The sequence below is a fragment of the Pongo abelii genome, chromosome 7 (genome assembly GCF_028885655.2).
Source record: "Pongo abelii isolate AG06213 chromosome 7, NHGRI_mPonAbe1-v2.0_pri, whole genome shotgun sequence".
Classification (NCBI taxonomy): Eukaryota; Metazoa; Chordata; class Mammalia; order Primates; family Hominidae; genus Pongo; species Pongo abelii.
In genome coordinates, this window is record NC_071992.2 from 82,362,801 (window position 1) to 82,385,771 (window position 22,971).

The 22,971-nt window shown below is 36.1% G+C and overlaps 1 protein-coding gene across 5 annotated transcripts in view; it reads right to left on the reverse strand.

Annotated features, from left to right (window-relative positions):
* The window catches only part of ARFGEF1 (ADP ribosylation factor guanine nucleotide exchange factor 1), a 144,138-nt gene that overhangs the window by 50,003 nt on the left and 71,164 nt on the right, over nt 1–22,971 (reverse strand). For all 5 annotated transcript variants that reach the window (XM_024251573.3, XM_063726662.1, XM_024251572.3 and 2 more), the window contains 9 exons: nt 19,842–19,941; nt 19,590–19,729; nt 19,370–19,478; nt 18,500–18,701; nt 12,371–12,482; nt 10,622–10,827; nt 10,269–10,353; nt 5,979–6,150; nt 3,827–3,978 (listed from right to left, as the gene is read on the reverse strand). In XM_024251573.3, coding sequence (XP_024107341.1) covers nt 3,827–3,978; nt 5,979–6,150; nt 10,269–10,353; nt 10,622–10,827; nt 12,371–12,482; nt 18,500–18,701; nt 19,370–19,478; nt 19,590–19,729; nt 19,842–19,941 — 1,278 coding nt within the window. The remainder of the gene's footprint in view (nt 1–3,826; nt 3,979–5,978; nt 6,151–10,268; nt 10,354–10,621; nt 10,828–12,370; nt 12,483–18,499; nt 18,702–19,369; nt 19,479–19,589; nt 19,730–19,841; nt 19,942–22,971) is intronic.

A 22,971-nucleotide genomic window follows, 5' to 3' on the forward strand; every position in this document is an offset into this window, starting at 1 on the left:
AATGAAAGACAATACCATATAATCATTTCAATTGATTGAAAAAGCATTTGATAAAAACTCTCAAAGAAGTAGGTATAGAAGGAATATTCCTCAACATAATGAAAGCCATATACAACAGACCACAGCTAGCATCGTACTGAAAAGGGAAAAACAGAAAGCCTTTTGTCTAAGGTCTGAAACACAACAAGGATGCCTACTTTCACCACTGTTATTCAACAATGTACTGAGAGAACTAGCTGGAGGAATCAGAAAACAGAAAGAAATAAAAGACATCCGAACTTGAAAGGAAGAAGTCAAATTATCTATTTGCAGGTGATACGATCTTATATTTGGAAAAGCCTGAACACTCTACCAAAGAACTGTTAGAACTGATAAATTCAGTAAAGCTGCAGGATACAAAAATCAACATATAAAATTCAGTAGTATTTCTATTTGACAACAGTGAACAATCTGAGACAGAAATTTTAAAAATTAACCAAAGACGTGAAAGATCTCTACAATGAAAACTACAGAACAGTGATGAAAGAAACTGAAGAGGACATCAGAAAAATTGAAAGATATTTTATGTTTATAGATTAGAAGAATCAATATTGCTAAAATGTCCATATTACCCAAAGCAATCTATAGAATACCATGACATTCTTCATAGAAATAGAAAAAAAAAAAAATCCTACAATTTATATGGAATCAAAAAAGACCCAGAATAGCCAAAGCTATCCCGAGCAAAAAGAACAAAACTGGAAGAAATCACATTACCTGCCTTCAAGTTATACTACAGAGCTATAGTAGCCAAAATGGCACAGTACTGGCATCAAAAGAGACATGTACATCACTGGAACAGAATAGAGAACCCAAAAATAAATCCATACATCTAGTGAATTCATTTTTGACAAAGGAGCCAAGAACATACATTGGGAGAAAGGACGGTCTCTTCAATAAACAGTGCTGGGAAAACTGGATATCCATATACAAAAGAATGAAACTAGACTCCTTTATCTTGCCATATACAAAAATCAGATCAAAATGGATTAAAAACTTACATCTAAGACCTCAAACTATGAAACTACCATAAGAAAACATTGGGGATACTCTCTAGGACATTAATCTGGGCAAAGATTTCTTGAGAATACCCTACAAGCACAGGTAACCAAAGTAAAAATGGACAAATGGACACATCAAGTTAAAAAGCTTCTGCAAAGCAAAGGAAACAATCAACAAAGTGAAGAAACATCCCACAGAATAGTGGTTCTCATTGTGCAGCTCGGAGAAGGTGCAATACTCTCCAGCTCCACCATTACCATTACTATAAATAATGTTTGTAAAATTCATATCTAGTAAACAATTTAGAACAGTCATGCCTGCTTACAGGTGTTATTTGTTTGTTAAAACTAGTCTACAGATTGTTTCATGAGTGCTTTGTCAAATTATGACAAAGTGCAATAATGTTTGAAGACTATAAGTGACACTGTATCTTGTTTCTAATAAGATAAACTTTTTTTTTGTCTTTGCTTTACCTTAACAAAATGTTTATATCCCTTAATATTATACATTGCATTCCAGGAATATATCATTCATTCCTTCCACCCAGCCAATGTTTATTCATTGAGTACTTAACACAAGCCAGGAACTATGGTCGATGTTGGGAAAAGTGAACAGATGTAGTTCCTTATCTCATACATGTATATAAATAATGTATATACAGACAGTTCCCAACTTACAATGGTTCAACTTACCATTTTTTGACTTTACAATATGTTCATACAACTATTGTTTTTCATTTTCAGTATAGTATTCAATAAATTACATGAGATATTCAGTACCGTAGCATAAAACAGGCTTTGTGTTAGATGATTTTGCCCACCTGTAGGCTAAGGTAAGTATCCTGGGTATGTTCAAGGCAGGCAAGGCTAAGCTATAACGTTCTGTAGGTTAGGCGTATTAAATACATTTTCCACTTAAACAATGGGTTTATTGAGACATAATCCCATCGTAAGTCGAGGAGCATACAAGTCTGTACACAGATAGGCAGACATACAGATAGACAGACGGATAGATAAATCTATAGATATACTGAAGGAAAGGCATAGAATATTATGAATGAGGGACCTAGTTTAGATTAGAGGGGACAGTGCAGAACTCTCAGAGAGGGTGATATTTATTTTTATTTTTATTTTTGAGACAGAGTCTCACTCTGTCGCCCAGGCTGGAGTGCAGTGGCCTGATCTTGGCTCACTGCAACCTCTGCCTCCCAGGTTCAACCAATTCTCCTGCCTCAGCATTCAAGTACCTGGGACTACAGGTGCATGCCACCAAGCCTGGCTAATTTTTGTACTTTTAGTAGAGATGGGGTTTCACCTTGTTGGTCAGGCTGGTCTTGAACTCCTGACCTGAAGCAATCCACCCACCTCGGCCTCCCAAAGTGCTGGGAATACAGGCGTAAGCCACCATGCCTGGCTGAGAGGGTGATATTTAAACTGGAAACTACTCAGGCAAAGAAGGAAAGAACATTCTAGACAAAGGACATACCTCATATGAATGCCCTGAAGAGAATTTAAGATGTTCTAGAAACCAAAAAATGCTGGTGTGACTGCAGCATAGTAAGAAACAGAAGAGATCTAGTGATGAAATTGGAGAGGCAGGTGGAGCCAGATCACAGAAAGTCTACAGACACTTATGGGTGTGTCAGGTTTCATGGTATCATGCAAAGCCAATAAAAAGCTTTAAGTAAGAAGCTGGCATTTCATTTGGTATTTTAAAAAGATCACTCCAGTCTCTATAAATGGGTAAGAGGAGTGAAAAAGCAGACATGAAGATGCCTGTTAGGAGAATGCCGCAGTAATCAGAGGGAGAAATGAGGGTGTCTGCAGTAGCTTAGTAGTAGCAGAAATGGCACTGAGGGAACAGATTCTTAATTCTAGTTTGGAGGATGTTTAAATAAACTACAACAAATCCAGAGAATAGATCATAAAAGCTCATTCTCATCTCGTGATTCTTCATCAACGTTTAGAAATAGTGTATCACATGGACCTTGAAGAAGAGGTAGAAGTAATTACAAAATTTTGGAGCTAAAAGGAGGCACAAGAATCCTGTAGTCATCTTTTACTACCCACCCACACGTGTAGTTAGGATTAGAGTGAGCACTGGATTATTATCTTTAGCCTCCACAGACCACCTTGCCATACGGTCTCATGAACGGGAATATACTTTACCCACTTTCTCTTTTCAAACTTAACTAGACATTACTCCACTTTGCTACAACCCTTGTAGTAATGCACTGCTTACTCACTCTGGAATTTGGAGAAAGGATGAAGAATGAAGGAATGGGAAATCAAATTTTAAAGAATAAGTATCATTCTCACTAAATCAACCCACAAACACAAATAATATTGTCTTCTGTTCCTTACCCTACTTTCTGGGCCCCAGGCATACTCAGAAGCCTGATATAAGTTCCTGGGCCCAAAACACTTGAAGAAAACAAGAGCCTCATGATCATTTGAAATGTGAGTTAACTCCAAAGGCTTAAGCATAACTCATTTAGAGAAAATCAGGCCAAGGATTAATGATCATTCTCCAAAACTTTTCTATGCTTAATTCCTAAGATTACACAACTATTAATTACTTATAGTGAGTAACTCTTCCTGTTCTCTTTAAGTAATAGAAAATTTGTATCTACTATGTCCTAAATAACATGTTATATGAATTTCACCTCAATATGTCTACACTAATGTGTTATATCACTGTATCGCTTCCTTAACTTAAAAATATTATAAATGTACAGTTATATATAAATGTACACTGCAATCAAACATTACTTGAAAATTCTAACCTTAAACATGGGCCTCACATGCTCCAAATGTGTTGCACTTGTAAAGGGTGCCTGAACATGGCTCACGGCCTCCATGAGTGCTTTAGCTGTCTTGGCCATCTGCTCCATTTCTAAGTTATACAGAAGTCTTCTTTGTTTTTCACTGGCTACATCTGAAACAATAAACACTATCAGCATTTAAAATATAAAACATTTAAGAATTCTATTTTGATGTTTTACTATCAAATAATAAACACCACCAGTAATTAAAAATAATCCTAAGAAGCAAGACACAAAAGATCCCATATTATATGATTCCACTTATATGAAAAATCCAGAATAGGTAAAATCCATAGAGATAGAAAGTAGACTGGTATTTTCCAGGGGTTGGGGGGAGAGGGAATAAGGAGTAATTGCTTGATGGGTTTGGAGTTTCATTTTGGGATAATGAAATCTTTTGGAATTAGAGGTGGTAGTTGCACAACGCTGTTAATGTACTAAATGCCACTGAATTGTTCATTTTTAAATGGCTAATTTTATGTTCTATGAATTTCACCTCAAAAAAAAAAATTCCTAGACTAGGAGTCAGGAATAAGTGGAAAACCTATGAAAAGGGAAACGAGTAGGTACGACTGTCAGAATAAAATTATCAGGGAAACAACCCAAATATGGCATGAGAGAAGAGCAGAAGAGAGGTAAAATGCAATGGCATCTGGCTGGGCGTGGTGGCTCACGCCTGTAATCCCAGCACTTTGGGAAGCCGAGGCAGGCGGATCACCTGAGGTCAGGAGTTCAAGACCAGCCTCACCAACATGGAGAAACCCCATCTCTACTAAAAATACAAAAAAATTAGTCAGGTGTGGTGGTGCACGCCTGTAATCCCAGCTACTCGGGAGGCTGAGGCAGGAGAACTGCCTGAACCCAGGAGACAGAGGTTGTGGTGAGCTGAGATAGCACCAAGCCGAGATCGCGCCATTGCACTCCAGCCTGAGCAACAAAATTCCATCTCAAAAAAAAAAAAAAGAAAAAAAAGAGGCAATGGCATCTTTGTACCACACAGGCTTGAATGACAGCTCCTGAGTTAACAAGAAAACAACTGGCCATAACACTCCAGGGTAATTTTGGTGTTTTCGGCACACCACCATCTCCTTTCCATTTCCGGCTTCTCTTATTTCCTACCACCATATATAAAATAGGACAGAAAAAGAGGGATATGAGGATGATACAATATATAATATTCTTTTCTCCTGCCATTTGGATTTTACTACTGTACTCTGTTTAAACTTGAGATTTTAGTTCCAAGTGGAAGGGCTCAGAAATGCAGGAATCCTCTTTCTATATTACTGTTATATTCTTGAGCCATTACCCTCATCTCATTCCTGTAGTCAGATTTCAGCTCAAATTTAATTACCACTGTCTGCAGGTATAGAGTGTCTAGAAGGGGGCTGGGTTCACAGTTGCCTCCTGGTACTAGTTAGACCCAGGGACTCTATAGTGATATAACTTGTGGTCTGTTTGAGGTAGCAATTTCTAACTCTATGAGCTCTCACCTGATCCTAAGCCTCCCCACCTCCTCCAATCATCCCTACTTCCAGCTTCCGTTTATGTGTAACAAAAGATGAACAAATGGAAATATACTGCTTGAAGATGATGAGGAAGAAGAAAAAATGACAAGGGTTGAAGCCTGACTATTGGGTCTAACTACTGTTTATGACCTCCAAATCCTTGCTGAGGTTAACTACTAAATGGATCAGTATATATTAAATGCACACTGACACATGCATATAATGTATACCATTTTCCATTAATCACTGGTCAGTGTTATCTTTCTTCAGAATGTGGGGAAAAAATACAATCATATCACCAAACTCTATTATAATATTTCTCATCAAAACATGGTTCTAAACAATATTTCTAAGGTTACCTTATTCTAAATCAAGTGAAAAATTCTCTTTTAAATTAAAAAGTTTTTTCTTTTTTAGAGACAAGAACCTCGCTATATTGCTTATGCTGGTCTTGAACTCCTGGGTTCAAGTGATCCTTCCGCTTCAGCCTCCCTGAGTAGCTGGGGACTATAAATGCAAACCACCACACCTGACCATAAGTGAAAAACTCTTAGGAACCCATATTTTTCCCCTTGAACAATCAGAATTCAATTAATTTAGATACTTACTCTGTTTACTTGATTTTGTAGGGATTGTTAGTTCTTTCGTTTCTTTCATTGATATCTTTTTCCCAGCTATTTCATTATAGATGGCTGATAGATACTCTTCAGGAAGGTCTTTACTGTCATTGATACCTCTATTCATCTTAATGTATTGTTCCTTTGTCATTTTATTTTTCACCTAGATATGAAAAACCATTATAATTCCTAAAAATTAACATAAAGGTTACAGTTGTATTTTAAGGATATGAATATTTACATAAGAGATTTTGTAAATACTTTTGAGGATAGAAACTGGAAAGTATTCAACAAAATATAGATAAAAATGAAAAAAAATCACAGAAAATGAAGGCAATACAGAAAAGATCCATTCTGGCATAAACTAATTCATGCTCTGACGTGGACATAGTAATATGCAACCGGAAAGGAGGGAAGTTGAACAATGAAAATATTTGTTTTTGCCCAAGGTTTAAGAGCTTTTGCAATCTCTTAAAAGGGCCATGACAATTATTGGAAATAAAGATATCAAAAACATTCAAATCTTAGTTTAGAAGAACATAAACGCGCTGTTAATGAATTTAAAGCTGACTTTATATACAGTGGGTGTAAGAGTAACAATACTTGAGATTTATTTAAAACCAGTTAACAATCTCTCTGACTGAGTCACTGTGGCAACTGAATTATGTCAGGTGAGCTGTACAAAGTATCCTTGGAATGTTTTGTCTTGTATAAGAGTACCCTAAACAGAAATGCCTTTTGCACCTTGATAAATCTGTGGAATACAAGTTTGGAGTCTGTAAGACGGTAACCCCATTACCAAACTTGGGAACTAGCATAGCCAAAATGTTTACACTTTACCTCCAGAAACCTAGATAGATAAAACCCAGAAGTCTTATGTGATGTCTCTGAAGAGACATTTATTTAATTAAATATATTTCTACGTCTTATATGATGTCTCTGAAGATATATTTATTTAATTAAATATATTTCTACCACCTTCCATAAAGAACTTAAGGTAACTCTTAAGATATGATTCCTGTAAATTTACATGAAAGTACACAGAAAAACAATCAAGCAAGTCATCAGAAGCTTGCAAAAACTATAAAGAGTGTGGTGTTATGTGCCTGTAGTCCCAACTATTCAGGAGGCTGGGGAAGGAGGATGGCACAAGACCAGGAATTCAAGTCCAGCCTAGGCAACACAGCAAAACTCTGTCTCAAACAAAAACAAAAGTACAGAGGAATCAAAACTTTCAGAAAATGTAACTGGGATATATACACTTATTTACTTCAGATTATTCTGCAAACAGATTTTTCTAACATGTCAGAAAGGGACGCAGGAGTGCTTTTCCTACAAAAATGTAAAAATATTACCATGAAAGTTTTCAAGTGTAATGCATAATTTAATGGAATAAAACCCTATTATTTTATAACTTTAAAAACTCAAGTCACGGCACTAAAAAAAAAAATGAAAGAAAGAAGCTTTTTTAACCTAAAGTTCAGGTGAATGCTTAAAAAACACACCAGGAATAACAAAATAAAAGACTACACACTGCTGCCAATAAGAAGTAAAGGAAGATTAAAATCACCTGGAAATTTTAAGCATGGCAAAATGTTTTAGCATTATGCCAATCAGAGGCAGAGAAAAGTCTTGACAGAAAATCTGAAGTAGCAGTTAATTGCCTGTGGATCCGGGTTAGGGATCCCATACGTGGGCGTACAGAATACTTTGCTTTCGGGTCCCCAAAATAAAGCGCACTGCTTCTCACAGAACACTTCTGCCATAGTGGTATTCTGAAGCTGTATAAAACAAAATCCTACTTTTCTTCTCCTGACATCTTTTATGGAACATTCTACTCTTGACTTTTATCCTCGTGTGCTTGTATTAAACTGTGCCTTATTTAGTGTTTAAATCACTTAAAGCCAGTTGTTACTACTGATGATTATTGTATACACAAAAATTGTGTTTTAAATATGCCTAAAATTTTTTTTTAATCACTGACTCACCACACACTACATAAAAAGTTGCCTAACTATAAATATTCTGGGTGAAAAGGGAACATAAACAGCTTGTTAAAATCCACCTATTTTTTAAGTTTGAAAAGAACTAAGAATGAGAATTAGTTTTAAGAAATTCCTTTAAAGTTATTTGTATTTTAAAATGTTGTCATTTGTTATAGTTGTCTAAATCAACTGAGGCCAAGATCACGGGTACAATTTTCTAACAGATTACTTAGCTTCATAGAAACTCACAAGCTGTTCTACAGCTGCAGGCTGCACAGAAGCACATGACACCCAGGCAGCAAGCTGATAAGGAACAGTTGGACAACAAGCAGTTGCCACCGCTAGACTAGGACTCCAAGCACATGTTCTACAAATAGGCACTGTTACGCTAAAGACGGGACACTGTTGTGAAGGTAATGCTCCCTAACTGGTATGTCCTTAGAAACTTTTCACAGTCTGGGTACTTATGAAAAGATATAAAAGGAATTTTTAATATTTCTTCAAAATAACATGAGTATGTACATATGTATAGGAAGACATTGCACAGGTGCATATAATATTGCTTATTCATTTAGAGAACCAAATGTCTTTTAAAGCATAGCCTTTTAAAACCAAACGTATGTAAACCCAGGTTAAAATACTCTAGTATAGATTGAAAAATCAAATGAAAAAATTAGACTGAAAATTCTGGTGTAAAAATATCTAAACAAATCCCAACTGTGAACTACCTTATAAAGCCGTAGAATAAAAGTCATCATGCTCGATAATAAAAGCCCTGAAGGTGAGCTGCTTTGACTATACTGCCAAAAATATGCCAGAGGCAAATCTTGAATTATTAAAATCTTTAATAAATTTTTAAAGTCCTATATAAAATCAAGTAAATTTGTGGTAAATGCATAGTTGCTCAATATTGTGTTTAAAACAGGTGTAACTTCATATATAACCATATGTATATACATATGTATATAATCATATATATTCTTACTTTAGGTTTGGTATATACTTTCCTTATCTACTCTGCTTTAAACATCTCAAAACAGACACAAAAAATCCCTATACTGCAAAGGTTAATCTCAAAATTCGAATGAATTTTAATTTTTCCAATACATCTCAGATTAGAAAGTAGGTAATTTATTTTACATCCTAAGCATAACAAATATCATCAGATACCTACCCCTAGAAGTACTAAGAAATCCTTGCAAATAATTTATAAATGTAATTTTACCCAAGGATGTCAATGTGTGTTTTTAGAAACTAAGCAAAAAATACTAAAACTTTAAAATCAAACTTTTTTAGTAGATATCAGAAATCAAGTGACAGTTCTTTAATATTTAAGAAGGAAATATGAATTTTATGAGGCAAAAGAAATGAACATTTCTAGATATCAGGTATTTTTAAATTATTGTTAACTTTTTAGGTATGATGGTATTATGGTTATGTTTAATTAGAGTACTTCTCTTTTAGAGAAACATACTAAGATAAATGCAGATGAAATGGTATGATATCTGAGATCTGCTTCAAAATTATCTAGGGGAGGGAAGAGATATAGATAGAACAAGACCGGCAATAAGTTGATAACTGTGGAAGGCAGGTAATGGGTACATTAGAGTTCATTATGCTAATCCCTCTACTGTTGAAGTTCGAAACATTTTTTTTTTTTTGAGACGGGGTCTGCCCTCTGTCACCCAGGATGGAGTGCAGTGACACGATCTCAGCTCACTGTATGACTTGTGCCTCCCAGGCTCAAGCGATCCTCCCACCTTAGCCCTCCAAGTAGTTGGGACCACAGGCACACGCCACCATGCCCAGCTAATTTATGCATATTTTGTAGAGACAGGGTTTCATCAAGTTGCCCAGGCTGGTCTTAACTCCTGGACTCATGTGATCCACCTGTCTCGGCCACTCAAAGTGCTGGGATTACAGGTGTTAGGTACCACGCCTAGCCTGAAACATTATATTTTTTAGAAGGATGGTTTATATATAGTGTTTTTCCATGTTGTGACAAACTGACATAAGACCTATAAATGTCTTGTTAGATTAAAATTTATCTTAAGCTTTATACAGTTGTCAATCATGAATGACAAATACAGAAACATTATATAGATACCTAAAAGTCTAATTTTAATTACTACCAGAAGTTGCTTTTGTTAAATGTTCACCATTCCAAATTAAATACCCAAATATGGTGACTGGTTTAACTGAATAAAACTAAAATTTCAACTATTACTTACTGAATTCAGAATAATGTACTTATTTTGTACCACTTATTGTAAAACTGACTTAAAAGAAAACATACCTGTGGACTGTGAAGGTCTGTGGTCAACATGATAATTGAATAAGCCAAAACATAAGCTGTATCCGCACTAGCAAAGAGAGTTTGTCTGGAAAAATAAATGTATCATGTTATAAACTTCTACTGTTTTATATAGTTTCATTTAAATAAGTCACTTCAAATCCCACAGCACTTTTATTTTTCTAAGTATCTCACATTACAATTTTTTATGGATTTGTTTTACAACTTCCAGATTGTAGACAATCTAAATTCTCTAAACACGGGATTAGGTTCTATTATCTGTAAATCCCTGGATGCTACCTAGCACAGTGTTTTGGATATAACAGACAATCAGTGAGCATTTGAACCTTATTTACCCTTGGTTGCATTCTAGGTATCTTGCAGCAAATTTTTCCATTAATCGATCGATTTTCTGAGCTTCCCCTGGAAGACGAAATCCTTCTAGAAACATACGAAGGGCTGAAACGAAGTCTTTTCCTGAAAAATCATGTTGGTCCACATATGCATACATGACTTCTTTGTTAAATTTATCATTATCTCCCAGGAACTCACCCACTTGAGTCTAAAGTAAAAACAGAGATAGAAATTGATATTTTCTTTTTTTTTTTTTTTTTGAGACAGAGTCTTGCTCTGTTGCCCAGGCTGGGGTGCAGTGGCACCATCTCGGCTCACTGTAACCTCTGCCCCCAGGTTCAAGCGATTCTCCTGCCTCAGCCTCCCGAGTAGCTGGGATTACAGGCGCCTGCTACCGCGCCCAGCTAATTTTTTTTGTATTTTCAGTAGAGACAGGGTTTCACCATCTTGGCCAGGCTGGTCTCCTGACCTCAGGTAATCTACCCGCCTCAGCCTCCCAAAGTGCTGAGATTACAGGCATGAGCCACTGTGCCCGGCCAGAAATTGAGATTTTCATGAGATGTTTACATTCGCCACACAGCCACTTAAAAAGCAGAAAATTTTGTTAAGATCCACAGGCTTTTGATTATAGAGTTAACAATTTCAAACACAAAGCTAAAAGTTAAACACATTAAATGCCTTCATAAAAATATCAGGATATTCTTTTCAGTTTAGAAAATTTAAAAAGCAGAATTTATATTTTATACACACACACACACACACACACACACACACACACACACACACACACCAGTCATCACTCAGTATCAGTGGGAGATTGGTTCCAGGACCCCACATGGATACCAAAATCCATGGATGCTCAAGTTCCTTATAAAAAATGGCACAGTATTTGCATATAACCTACACACATCCTCCCATATACTCTACTCCCATATCTAGATTACTTATAATATATAATACAATGTAAACAGGTTTTCTGTATTGTTTAGGAAATAACTACAAGAAAAAAAACTTCGTACATGTTCAGTACAGATGCAATCACCCATTATTTCCCCTGAATATTTTCAATTTGTGGTTGGTTGAATCCACAGATGTAGAATCCACGGATACAGAACTCATGGCTACGGAGGACCAATTACAGATGATTATATTATAACCAAGACTTCTTTTTGTTTGTTTTTGAGACAGACTCTCACCCTGTAGCCCACGCTGCAGTGCAGTGGCGCAATCTTGGCTCACTGCAACCTCCACCTCCTGGGTTCAAGTGATTCTCCTGCCTCAGCCTCCTGAGTAGCTGGGATTACAGGCGCCCACCACCACGCCCAGCTAATTTTTTGTATTTTTATTAGAGATGAGGTTTTGCCACGTCGGCCAGGCTGGTCTCGAACTCCTGACCTCAGGTGATCTACCCACCTCGGCCTCCCAAACTGCTGGAATTACACATGTGAGCCACTGTGCCTGGCCAACCAAGGTTATTCTTTATGTTTTACTTAACTCTATATTTAGGAAAGCATTTTAAAGGAGTCACAATATGTATTATTAACTTAAAAAAGAATTTTACAGAAAAGGGGCCAGGCGTGGTGGCTCACGCCTGTAATCCCAGCACTTTGGGAGGCTGAGGCAGGAGGATTGCCTGAGCCCCAGAGTTCAAAACTAGCCTGGGCAATATAGCGAGACCCTGTCTCTAATAAAAAGAAAAAAAAATCCCAAGAATTTTACAGAAAAGGTTAGAATGAAAATGGTATTCTTACAGAGTCTAATCTTTCCTCTTGATGTAAGAATTGGGCAATATCTTCAGGTGTGGTGCCAAGCATCCCTTGTTCTTGGAGGTACTGTATTCCTCTCTTTGGTTTCTTATTAAATCTAGATGATGTTAAAGTTAATAAGAACATTAAAAATAGAAAACCATTCGTAGTCCCTGAAAAGATCTTAAACCACAGTAAATTAATTTTCTAATAGCACCCAGAAAATAGCAGCTTATTTAATACAAATCAGTACATGAATGTACAAAATAATTACATTGTGCCAAGTTTTCTTTATTCTTTTCTTTTTAGAAATAAGTTTCATATGGAAGGCCATCTTTATTACTATCATTTCACTGACTTGTTTACTTACTTTTTTACTTTTTTACAGTATGAAATTTTTTTAATCTATATCCACAGTGGGAAATTAGACTATGAGAGACTATTAGAATGCCATGTAGTAGATGAACTTTGAGTAAGGCTGTGAATACTAAATATTTCATACAGGCATACTTCATTTTATTGCACTTCACAGATACGTGTTTTTTACAAATTGATGGTTTGTGGCAACCCTGCATTGAGGGTCTATCAGTACCATTTTTCCAAAACCATGTGCTCTCTTTTTATCTCTGTCACATTTTGGTAATTCTCACAATAGTTCACACTTTTTCACTATTATATCTGTTACTGTGACCTGTGATCAGTGACCTTTGATGTTGCTATTGTAATTGTTTTGGGGTGACACAAACCACGTCCATATAAGATGGTAAACTTAATGAATAATTGTGTGTGTTCTGACTGCTCCACTGACTGGCTGTTCCTCATCTCTCTTCCTTTCCTTGGGCTTCCCTATTCTGAGACAAAAAAATATTGAAATTAGGCCAATTAAGAACCCTACAATAAGTGTTCAAGTGGAAGGAAGAATCGCACATCTCTCACTTTAAATAAAAAACTAGAAATGGTTGAGCTTAGTGAGGAAGGCATGTCAAAAGCCAAGACAGGCTGAAAGCTAGGTCTCTTGAGCCAAACCAAGTTGTGAATGCAAAGGAAAAGTTCTTGAAGGAAGTTAAAAGTGCCACTCCAGTGAACACACAAGTAGGAAAGCAAAACAGCCTAACTGCTGATATGGAGAAGGTTTTCACATGTGAAAAGAAGATCAAACCAGTCACAACATTATCTTAAGGCAAAGCCTAATCCCAAAAAAGGCCCCAACTCTCTTCAAGTCTATGAGGCTAAGAAAGGTAATGAAGCTGCAGAAGAAAATCTGGAAGCTAGCAGAGGTTGGATCATGAGATTTAAGGAAAGAAACGGTCTCCATAACATAAAAATGCAAGGTCTGATGGCAAGTGCTGATGGAAAAGCTGCAGCAAGTTATCCAGAAGATCTAGCTACGATCATTTATGAAGGTAGTTATACTAAACAACAGATTTTCCATGTAAATAATACAGTCTTTCTTCTACTGGAAGAAGATGCCATCTAGGACTTTCATAGCAAGGGAGGAGAAGTTAATGCCTGGCTTCAAAGTTTCAAAGGACAGACTGGCTCTCTTAAGGGCTAATGTAGCTGATGACATTAACTTGAAGCCAATGCTCATTTACCATTCCAAAGATCCCAGGGTCCTTAAGAATTACATGCTAAATCTACTCTGCCTGCACTCTAGAAATGGAACAACAAAGCCTGGATGACAGCACCACCTGTTTACAACATAGATGACTGAATATTTGAAGCCCACTGTTGAGATCTACTGCTTCAAAGAAAAGATTCCTTTCAAAAGATTACTGCTCATTGACAATGCACCTGATCACCTAAGAGCTCTGATGGAGATGTGCAATGAGATTAATGTTGTTTTCATGCCTGCTAACACAATATCCACTCTGCAGCCCTTGGATGAAAGAGTGATTTTGTTTTTGTAGAAATGCAGTCTCATTATGCTGGCCAGGTTGATCTGAAACTCCTGGGCTCAAATGATCCTCCCACCTTGGCTTCCCAAAGCTGGGATTACAGGCATGAGCCACCGTGCCCTTTCCTCAGGAGTAGCTCTGAATTTCAAGTCTTTTTTTTTTTAAAGAAATGGGGTATTGCTACATTGCCCACGCTGATCTTGAACTCCTTGTCTCAAGTCTCATGAGTAGCTGGGATTACAGGCATAAGCTACCATGCCAGGCTAACTTTCAAGTCTTAAAAGAAATACATTTCATAAGGCTATAATTGCCATGTAGAGAGATACTTCTGTTGAATCTGGGCAAAGTAAATTGAAAACCTTTTGGAAAGTATTCACTGTTCTAGATGCCATCAAGAACATTTGTGACTCATGGGAGGGGTAAAAATACCAACATCAATAGGAGATGGAAAGAAGCTGATTCTAACCCTTACGGATGATTTTGAGGAGTCCAAGACATCAGGGGAGGAAGTAACTGCAGATGTGATAAAAGTAACAAGAGACTTAGAATTAGAAGTAAAGTGTGAAGATGACACTGAATTGCTGTAACCTCATGATCAAACTTTAACATATGAGTAGCTGCTTCTTATAGACAAGTGAAAACAGTGGTTTCTTGAGATGGAATCTACTACTAGTGAAGATGCTGTGGACAGAAAATAAGAGATTTAGAATATTCCATAAATTTAGTTCATAAAATTGCAGCAAAGTTTGAGAGGACAGACTCCAATTTTGAAAGACATATTACTGTAGGTAAATACTATCAAACAGCATTACATGCTACAGAGAAATCTTTCGTGAATGGAAGAGACAATCAAGGCAGCAAACTTTACTGTTGTCATATTTTAAGAAATTACCACAGCTACTCCAGCTTTCAGCAACCACCACCCTGATCAGTCAGCAGCCATCAACACTCAGGTAAGACACTCTACAGCAAAAAGATTACAACTCATTGAAAGCTCAGATGGTTACTAATATTTTTCAGCAATAAAGTATTTTTAAATTAATGTGTGTACATTGTTTTTTAGACATAAGGGGGTTACAGGTTAATAGACTATGGTACAGTATAAACATAACTTTAATGCACTGAGAAATCAAAAAAATTGTGTGACTCACTATATTGCAATATTTACTTCACTGCTGTGGTATGGAACTGAACCCACAACATCCCTAAGGTACTCCGAATATACATTCTGCTTAATCTTCAAGTAATCTTGGCTCATTTGTCCAAATTAATTAGACCACACAAAACCTTTCTCAATATAGCTCCAGATTCTCTCTCGCTCCCTTCTCCTTCCTCTGCTCCCATATATCATATCCCATTCCCTAAATCTATTTTTAGAGTTTATTTCCTCTGCATGTCTTTTACCTGCTCCATTCACAGGGGAGTCTCCCTCAGGCTTAAAGATCCAATTCAAATGTTACCTCTTTGTTTACAGATCATTTACTCCCTACTTTTGTTACTTTGTTGCTCCAACACCTGTCATTTGGGCTATTCCAAGAGTTCTTAAATGGTCTCCCTAGCTCATGTTGCCCATATTCTAATGCACCCTTCAGACGGCCAGCAAAGTCCTATTACAAAACAGAAATCTGATGATGCTACTCCTCTGCTTAGAGTCTTTCACTAGCACGCTAGTGACAAGAGGAACAAGACAAAAAGTCCTTTACATGGAGAATAAGGCCTTCTGTAATTTAGATCCAACTCAATGCTCTCATCTTACCTCCTGTTATTCCCCCTCCACTCTAGCCTGCCATGCTGAACAAGTGCTCAGATGTCCTCCCTTTCCTCTGCTGCTGCACATGCCATTCTCTTAGTCTGGGATGCTCTTCCTTATTCTGTCTTCCTAAAGGTTCCCTTGTCAAGTTCTCATCCAACCACAACCACTTAACATTCATAAAATGAAACACTTTTCACTAAGCTAAACATAATCCCCCTACCCCTAGAAGCTCTCACTGTAATGGAAGAAACACAATTTTAAAGAATTATAATAGTAAAACTGTGACAAACAGATGTATTCACAAGGTAAGAAAATAACACAGTAGAAGTAACTAACTTAGATGGTCATAATATATTTCCTGGGAAAGGTGACTCTGGAACTATTTTGAAGAACAATTAATCTTTTATAAACAATAAGAAAAAACATGCCAGAGAGGAAGAAGCCATACTAAAACACAAAAGCACAAGACAGTATTATATAATAGTTCTGCATTGTTGCAAAGTGAGGTGAGACAGAAAAGTGTCAGGAAATGAAGCTTAGAGTCCAGCAGATCCAAATCATGAAGGTATTATCATACCTTCAAAGAAGCTTTGGTTTTATTCTCTAAGAGAGGGAAAAAATAGACTCACATTCAAGAAAGGTTACTCTAGTTAAGTGTGAGAAAAGACTGAAGAATGAACAAAACCAAAGAAAAAGGTAAGCCAATTGAAAGATTATACTAGTTGAGGAAATAAATAATCATGATTTGATTTGCAAGAATAGTGGTGGGAGATCGAGAAAAGAGGACAGATTGCAGGGATATTAGGAAGTATAATCAACAAGTCTTAGTGACAGATTAGAGAATCTAATCCTATGAGGGGAAAATCTAAGCTAACTCTCAAGATTTTAGTTTATAAATTTAGTAGCATGCTGGGGTTACTACCATAAATAAGAAATACAAAAATAACAGGCTTCTCTATTTGTCGTTTGTTTTGGGTAGGAGAACTAAGGGGTTGATGTTGGAAAAGGGCTGAGGAACAGAACCCTGGCAATGCTAAGATGCACGCAGGAAGAAAGAGAAAGCAGCCCACAAGACTGAGAAAGCATAGTCAAAAAGGTAGGAGAGAAGAAACAGGATAGACTGGTGTCATGAAACAGTTGCAGACAAGTATACTAGGAACACAGTTCCATGAAAGCATTCTCATCAATGGTTGTATTAAGTAGAAAGCAAGTCCAGCTGCTGAGAGAAGGACTGGGAGACTTCCACTTTGAAGCTCTCTAACTACTCCTCATTTCTCAAGTACTTCAAAATAAGTACCTTGGCAGTACTTACTCTGTACGACACTCTTTTATAAACCTTACACAGTACTATTTTTAAAAACTGCTCATGTTTAGAATGTAATCTTGAATACAAGGACCAGTGCCTTCATGGTGCTTGGCAATAGTCCCAAGTACCAAATATGTGTTTACTGGGTGACCAGCAGAATTTTAATATGCATATTTGTTTACACATACTAGACCAAGAGCCTCTCAGAAGGAAGGGCTGTTGTTCCAGGTATCTAGTTTCCCCAGGACCTTGCATAATATCTGGAAAGATGAGACTTTAATAAATATTGACTGAACAATTAGAATTAATGCAGTAGTGACAGCTATTTCCTGAGGCAATTTGGTAAGATTCTGTAATTTTAAAATAGAATATGTGTACATTTTTGTCGAACTGTTTTTCATATTAACACTGGAGAAAAAAGACACCTGAACGTTCACTAAAAGGCACTGCTTAAGTATCAGGAAGAAATGCTTTACAGAAGTAGCAAACCAAGTAAGCACACAGGGGAATTTTTAAGTTTATAATAGTTAGATTCATGGAGACAGCAAACAATTTCATTTTTCCTTATGGCATCTCTTTGAAAAAAGAGACGGGCAACAAGAGAAAGGAAGGCAGCATGGTGATATTCACAAAAGAAATAGTCCAGAAGCAGGCAGGTATCACAAAGCTTAGTGGGAAAACTGATTTCACAAGATTAGGATCCGGTACACTAGCCAGGCTGGAAGAGAGGTGATCACCTTATCAACATATAAAAATGAAATCAATAACAAGAATAGCACATTTGTAACCCAGCTAGAAAAAATGTAAAACCTATAAAGGAGTACTGATAGCTATTAGAAGTTTCATATTTTAAATGTTTTGAGTTGTCACATGATTAGAAAATGTAATGGGGGGATGTCATGAGCTAAACAGTGCAAAATTGCACAGATGATACTCATCAACAGCACTTATAATATGGTGACAAATTAATTTATATGACAACAGTGGTTGGGCATTACAGGAATCTAGTTGGGCTAGACTGCAATGAACAAGGGGGGCTGAATAGGAGCCTCGTGAATTAGATCCATGAGAACTATCCTCCATTTTACTCATTATAAGGTGATAAACCCACGGCAGGGGTGGCACTATACTGGCAGAGAGATATTCAATAACATTTCTCCTTAAGCTGTGACACTTACAAATCTATCCCTTGTTCTATTATTTCTTTTTGTTGCTTTAGGACCTCAAATTGTTCTGGATTATCAGTGCCAGACATCTGTGTACTGTAGCTGCCTATTCCTGATGATGATGTTGACTCCAGGGAATTTAAACTTCCGTATCTGTTTATTGTCTCAGGGTGTTTGATTTCACTCATCTCTTGCTCTGAGGGTTTTTCCTGACCTGAAAGAAGAAAAATTGATAGAGTACATTATTCTATCAAAGAAAAAAAAAAGTGTAAGGGCAAACAAATTCTTAAATAAGGCAAGGCATTTCAATGTTGCTTAGATATCTATTTAATACAAAATAACTATTAGGTAACATAGTAAACAACATACTTTGATATTAAAACACACTGTAATTTGTACGTGTATAGTCTGCACCATTAGGAGGAGTTCTTTTTGCAGTTGCAGTGCTGAGTATCCACTGGATTTCTGCTCTCAGCTCATTCCTCATGAGGAATTGTTTTCGATAACACCAGTGTAGCCCTGCAGCTATGAGTTTTTCTCTGAGTGAGGGTAAACATCAAACACAGATGAACAATTCAACCTTCTTAAAACATACTGCCTTTTATATGTTTCCTCTATAATTATAACACAAGAAAGTTGCATAAATATGCTTCATTTTACATAATCAAAATATTTCTAAGAAGATTTAGAAAAAAATAGTTTGGATAACTAAGTTAAAATTTTCACAATTTTAAAGCTGGATATTTAACTCACAGAGAATGTTTCCTCATCAGTTAAATGAATAAATATGTCATGAAATTGGTTTAACAGCAGCTGCAACTATCCTCCAAAGTATTATTCACTTAAAATGACAAAGAATTACAACTCAAAATATCACCTTACCAAGAGTTGTCTGAGAGTTGGGATTCACATACTGATCCTTACTCCATTCAACCATACACTTCAAAATCGACACTAAGCATTCTAAACCTTTTTTCCTCAGGCTCAATTCCTACAAAGTAATTCAAAAATACAATTTTTTTTTTTTAAAAGGTCTTTTAAGGAAAATACATGACTCTTTCCTGGTAAAGTTTAAATTTGAAAATGTTTTTAAAGTTCTTACCTGAACATTACTCATACCAAGTTCTTGACTGCCCCTTCCTTGAGCAATTTTTGATAGATCATTTACTAGTCTTTCAAATATATTGGCTGCATTTAAGTCACAGTCATAATTTACATAAATATCCACTACACTCTGAGCATCTGTAACAATATAACATTAATTTCAACAAAGTACATCTAGGATGTGAGTACATTTGGCCTTCTAAATATCTAATAATAAGAAAGAGATAATAAAAAGGATAATTTAAAATACCTGCACAAATCCTCGTCAGTGTCTGAATAACCATCCATTTGTGATCAAATGAGCTGGTGGAAGTTTCCAAAATGTATAAGAAAATTTCTTTAAAGAACACCTGTGATTAGGAGAAAACGTCTGTTTAATATATTGTTTAGAATTCATATGTGTGATCACTTTTTAAACATCCCAAAGCTGTAGAGCAGATATTAGGACCCAGACTCCTATGGAGTTCAACTCCTCTTGAGTTCCATCTCTGAAACCTCAGGACTAAAATATCTTGGGTAAGCGACTTAAACTTGCCCTTCTAGTTATCAGTACTGAAATTCACATTGATGTGTTTTGTTCTCAACACAGCTGCTACAAAAGAAATATGCAAAGATTTAGAGTTCCTCTAGATGATAATTTCTTGAACATTTTTACAGAATATAACTTACACTTTTTTAATCCCCCTCCAAAAGAGTAATTTATACTTCTGTTCGTCAGTTATATTTTTCAGAGACGTTCTAGTACTAAGAGGCCTGTTTGTAGATTTAAATGTAACTGATACTCTAATCAACACAATAAAAACAATCTAAGTCTCATACGGTTTTATTTTTCTAATTACTCACAAAAGTGAAAATCTCTACTGTTTGAAAACTACATATGAACTATTTCTCACTACTCTTTACACTAAATAATCAAGCAATGAGTTAATCAACCTAATGAGATAAATTTCAATTTAACAGATAAGAATTTTCAGATTTAAATGTATTCTATAAAAGTGACTTTAAGAAGGAATGACTGAAACAACCAACATATTAACATTTATGAAACATATGCATTATGAACCCAGAAAATCACATTTACAGTATCTCCCCCTAACTGGATTAGGTACCCCTGTAATGTGATTTTCTTTCACAAAACTCAGCATATTTCTATTTACTTGTTTAATATCAGTATCTCCTATAGACTGTAAGCTTGAAGACAGTAATGACCAGATCTTTCGTAATAAGGATCACGTCCATATTGCAGGGCACATAGTAGGTGTTCAATAAATACTTATGGCAACATGGCCACAATTCCCAAAAACTGCATCAAGGTACCCCAGAATGCTGTAGCAAACTCATGAGGGTGCCATGAAAAAATTCTGAGGCAAAATTCAGAGGGAGATACATCTGTTGGATACCTCAAAAGATTGCTCATGGTTTCAAATAGATCACACTACATTCCCTTCAATGACATAATTATCTCTGCAAAGCTGGGTTTTGGTAGTTGCTATGATAAAAAACCAAGTACTGAATGAAAACCAATGAAGTACAGGAATGAGGGGGACAGTGCTCAATTCCAAGATCTAAGAAGCTGTGTGCAGTTTCTAACAGGCACACACATCCCAGTGGTTAAGTAATTGTGGTTAAGAATAAAATAAAAACATTATTTTTCTTTTACTTTATGCATACTATTGTCTTTGAAATACATAGTAGGCTGTGAAGACAAATATCCATTAAGTTGTTTGGCCCTGTCTGCTTAATAAATAGAACATAGAACTGGCGGTATTCCTCTGGCCAAAGTGCAACTTTCATGAAAAGTCAGACTCGTGAATCAAAAACTTTTGGGATTCTCTGATTAACAAAATAAATAACATAGACTGGAAGAGAGAGGGAAGAAAAAATTTTAGCTACTATCTATGGTTTATCAAATTGCACTAATAAGCAAAAGCCTATTGCCGTAATATAAGATACTATGCCTATCATAATAGGGGCTCTAAAAAAATCAACCTTTTAATAATTTATTGAGCACCTATAATGTATGTATGTGGAACAACAGCTATATCTTAAGTATGCTGTCTTCACATATGTTCTCCCGAAAAGTTGTACATAAACTGTATCTTCTGGAATAGATATATAATTTAAGACCCATGAAAAAAATCACATCACAGAAACTCTGAAGTGAATATTCTCATAAAATGAATCTTCATGTAAAAACAATTTTGTTTTGCAAATTTAGGTTTTCATAGCTGGACCTTCTCCACGTTCAGCATTTTTTTTTTTTTTTGAGACAGAGTTTTGCTCTTGTTGACCAGGCTGGAGTGCAATGGCGCGATCTTAGCTCACTGCAACCTCTGCCTCCCAGGTTCAAGCGATTGTCCTGCCTCTGCTCCCAAGTAGCTCAGATTACAGGCAGGCACCACCACACCTGGCTAATTTTGTATTTTTAGTAGAGATGGGGTTTCTCCATGTTGGTCAGGCTAGTCTTGAACTCCTGACCTCAGGTGATCTACCTGCCTCGGCCTCCCAAAGTGCTGGGATTACAGGCGTGAGCCACTGCGCCCGGCGCTCAACTCATTTATAATTTGAGTGTGTATAACATTTTTGAAAGTATATCTATATTTATCGCATTTTATCCTCATTATCTCCCCCTGAGGGACAATAAGGAGTGAAATAAACCTAATTTTAAAAAATCAGAATATTACAATAATTTTGTAATGAGAATCTAACATCTACAAATTGACAAGAAATTTCTTAAAGTTTTTCTTTCAAATTCATTTTTGCAAAGTTGAATTTGCTGTGCAAAAACAGTAATCTCAAATAATTTTTGATATCTAGATCTAAGAATTTGTATTTTACAGTCTGTAAACAGTACCTACAGAAGCAGAATATCAGTGTCCAAAAAAATCTGTAATTGGCTACACAAAGTATTACAAAATTTTCTAATGCCAACTTAAATGTCTCATCATCAGATGAAAGACTTCTGGTTTTTTACAAAAGCAAAAGTTCCAAAAGTTTTTTTAACGTATTTTATTTATAGTTCCTACAGATAATGGGTAAAAACTATCTAAAAACGGCAACTCTTCCACTCTTCCTAGTTAAACGCCTTGTATTATCTTAAAAGACATATGGCAAACTCTTAAAACTTGACATCATACATCATATGATGTCAGGCACCAAAAATGTTCCTGTCCAAAAATAAGGCCCAAATTAAAAAGCTTTTCACTTAAAATACCAAGGCCTAATTCTGTTTCATTCTCACAACAATGTTCTAAATCAATCTTGATAGCTATTACAGAACATTAACATTAAAGGATAATATGACTATTTTAGCCATTTCAAAATTCTGGAAAAATAATTTATCCTTTCTAACAAGCTAGTGAATTATGAGTCTTGGGTTA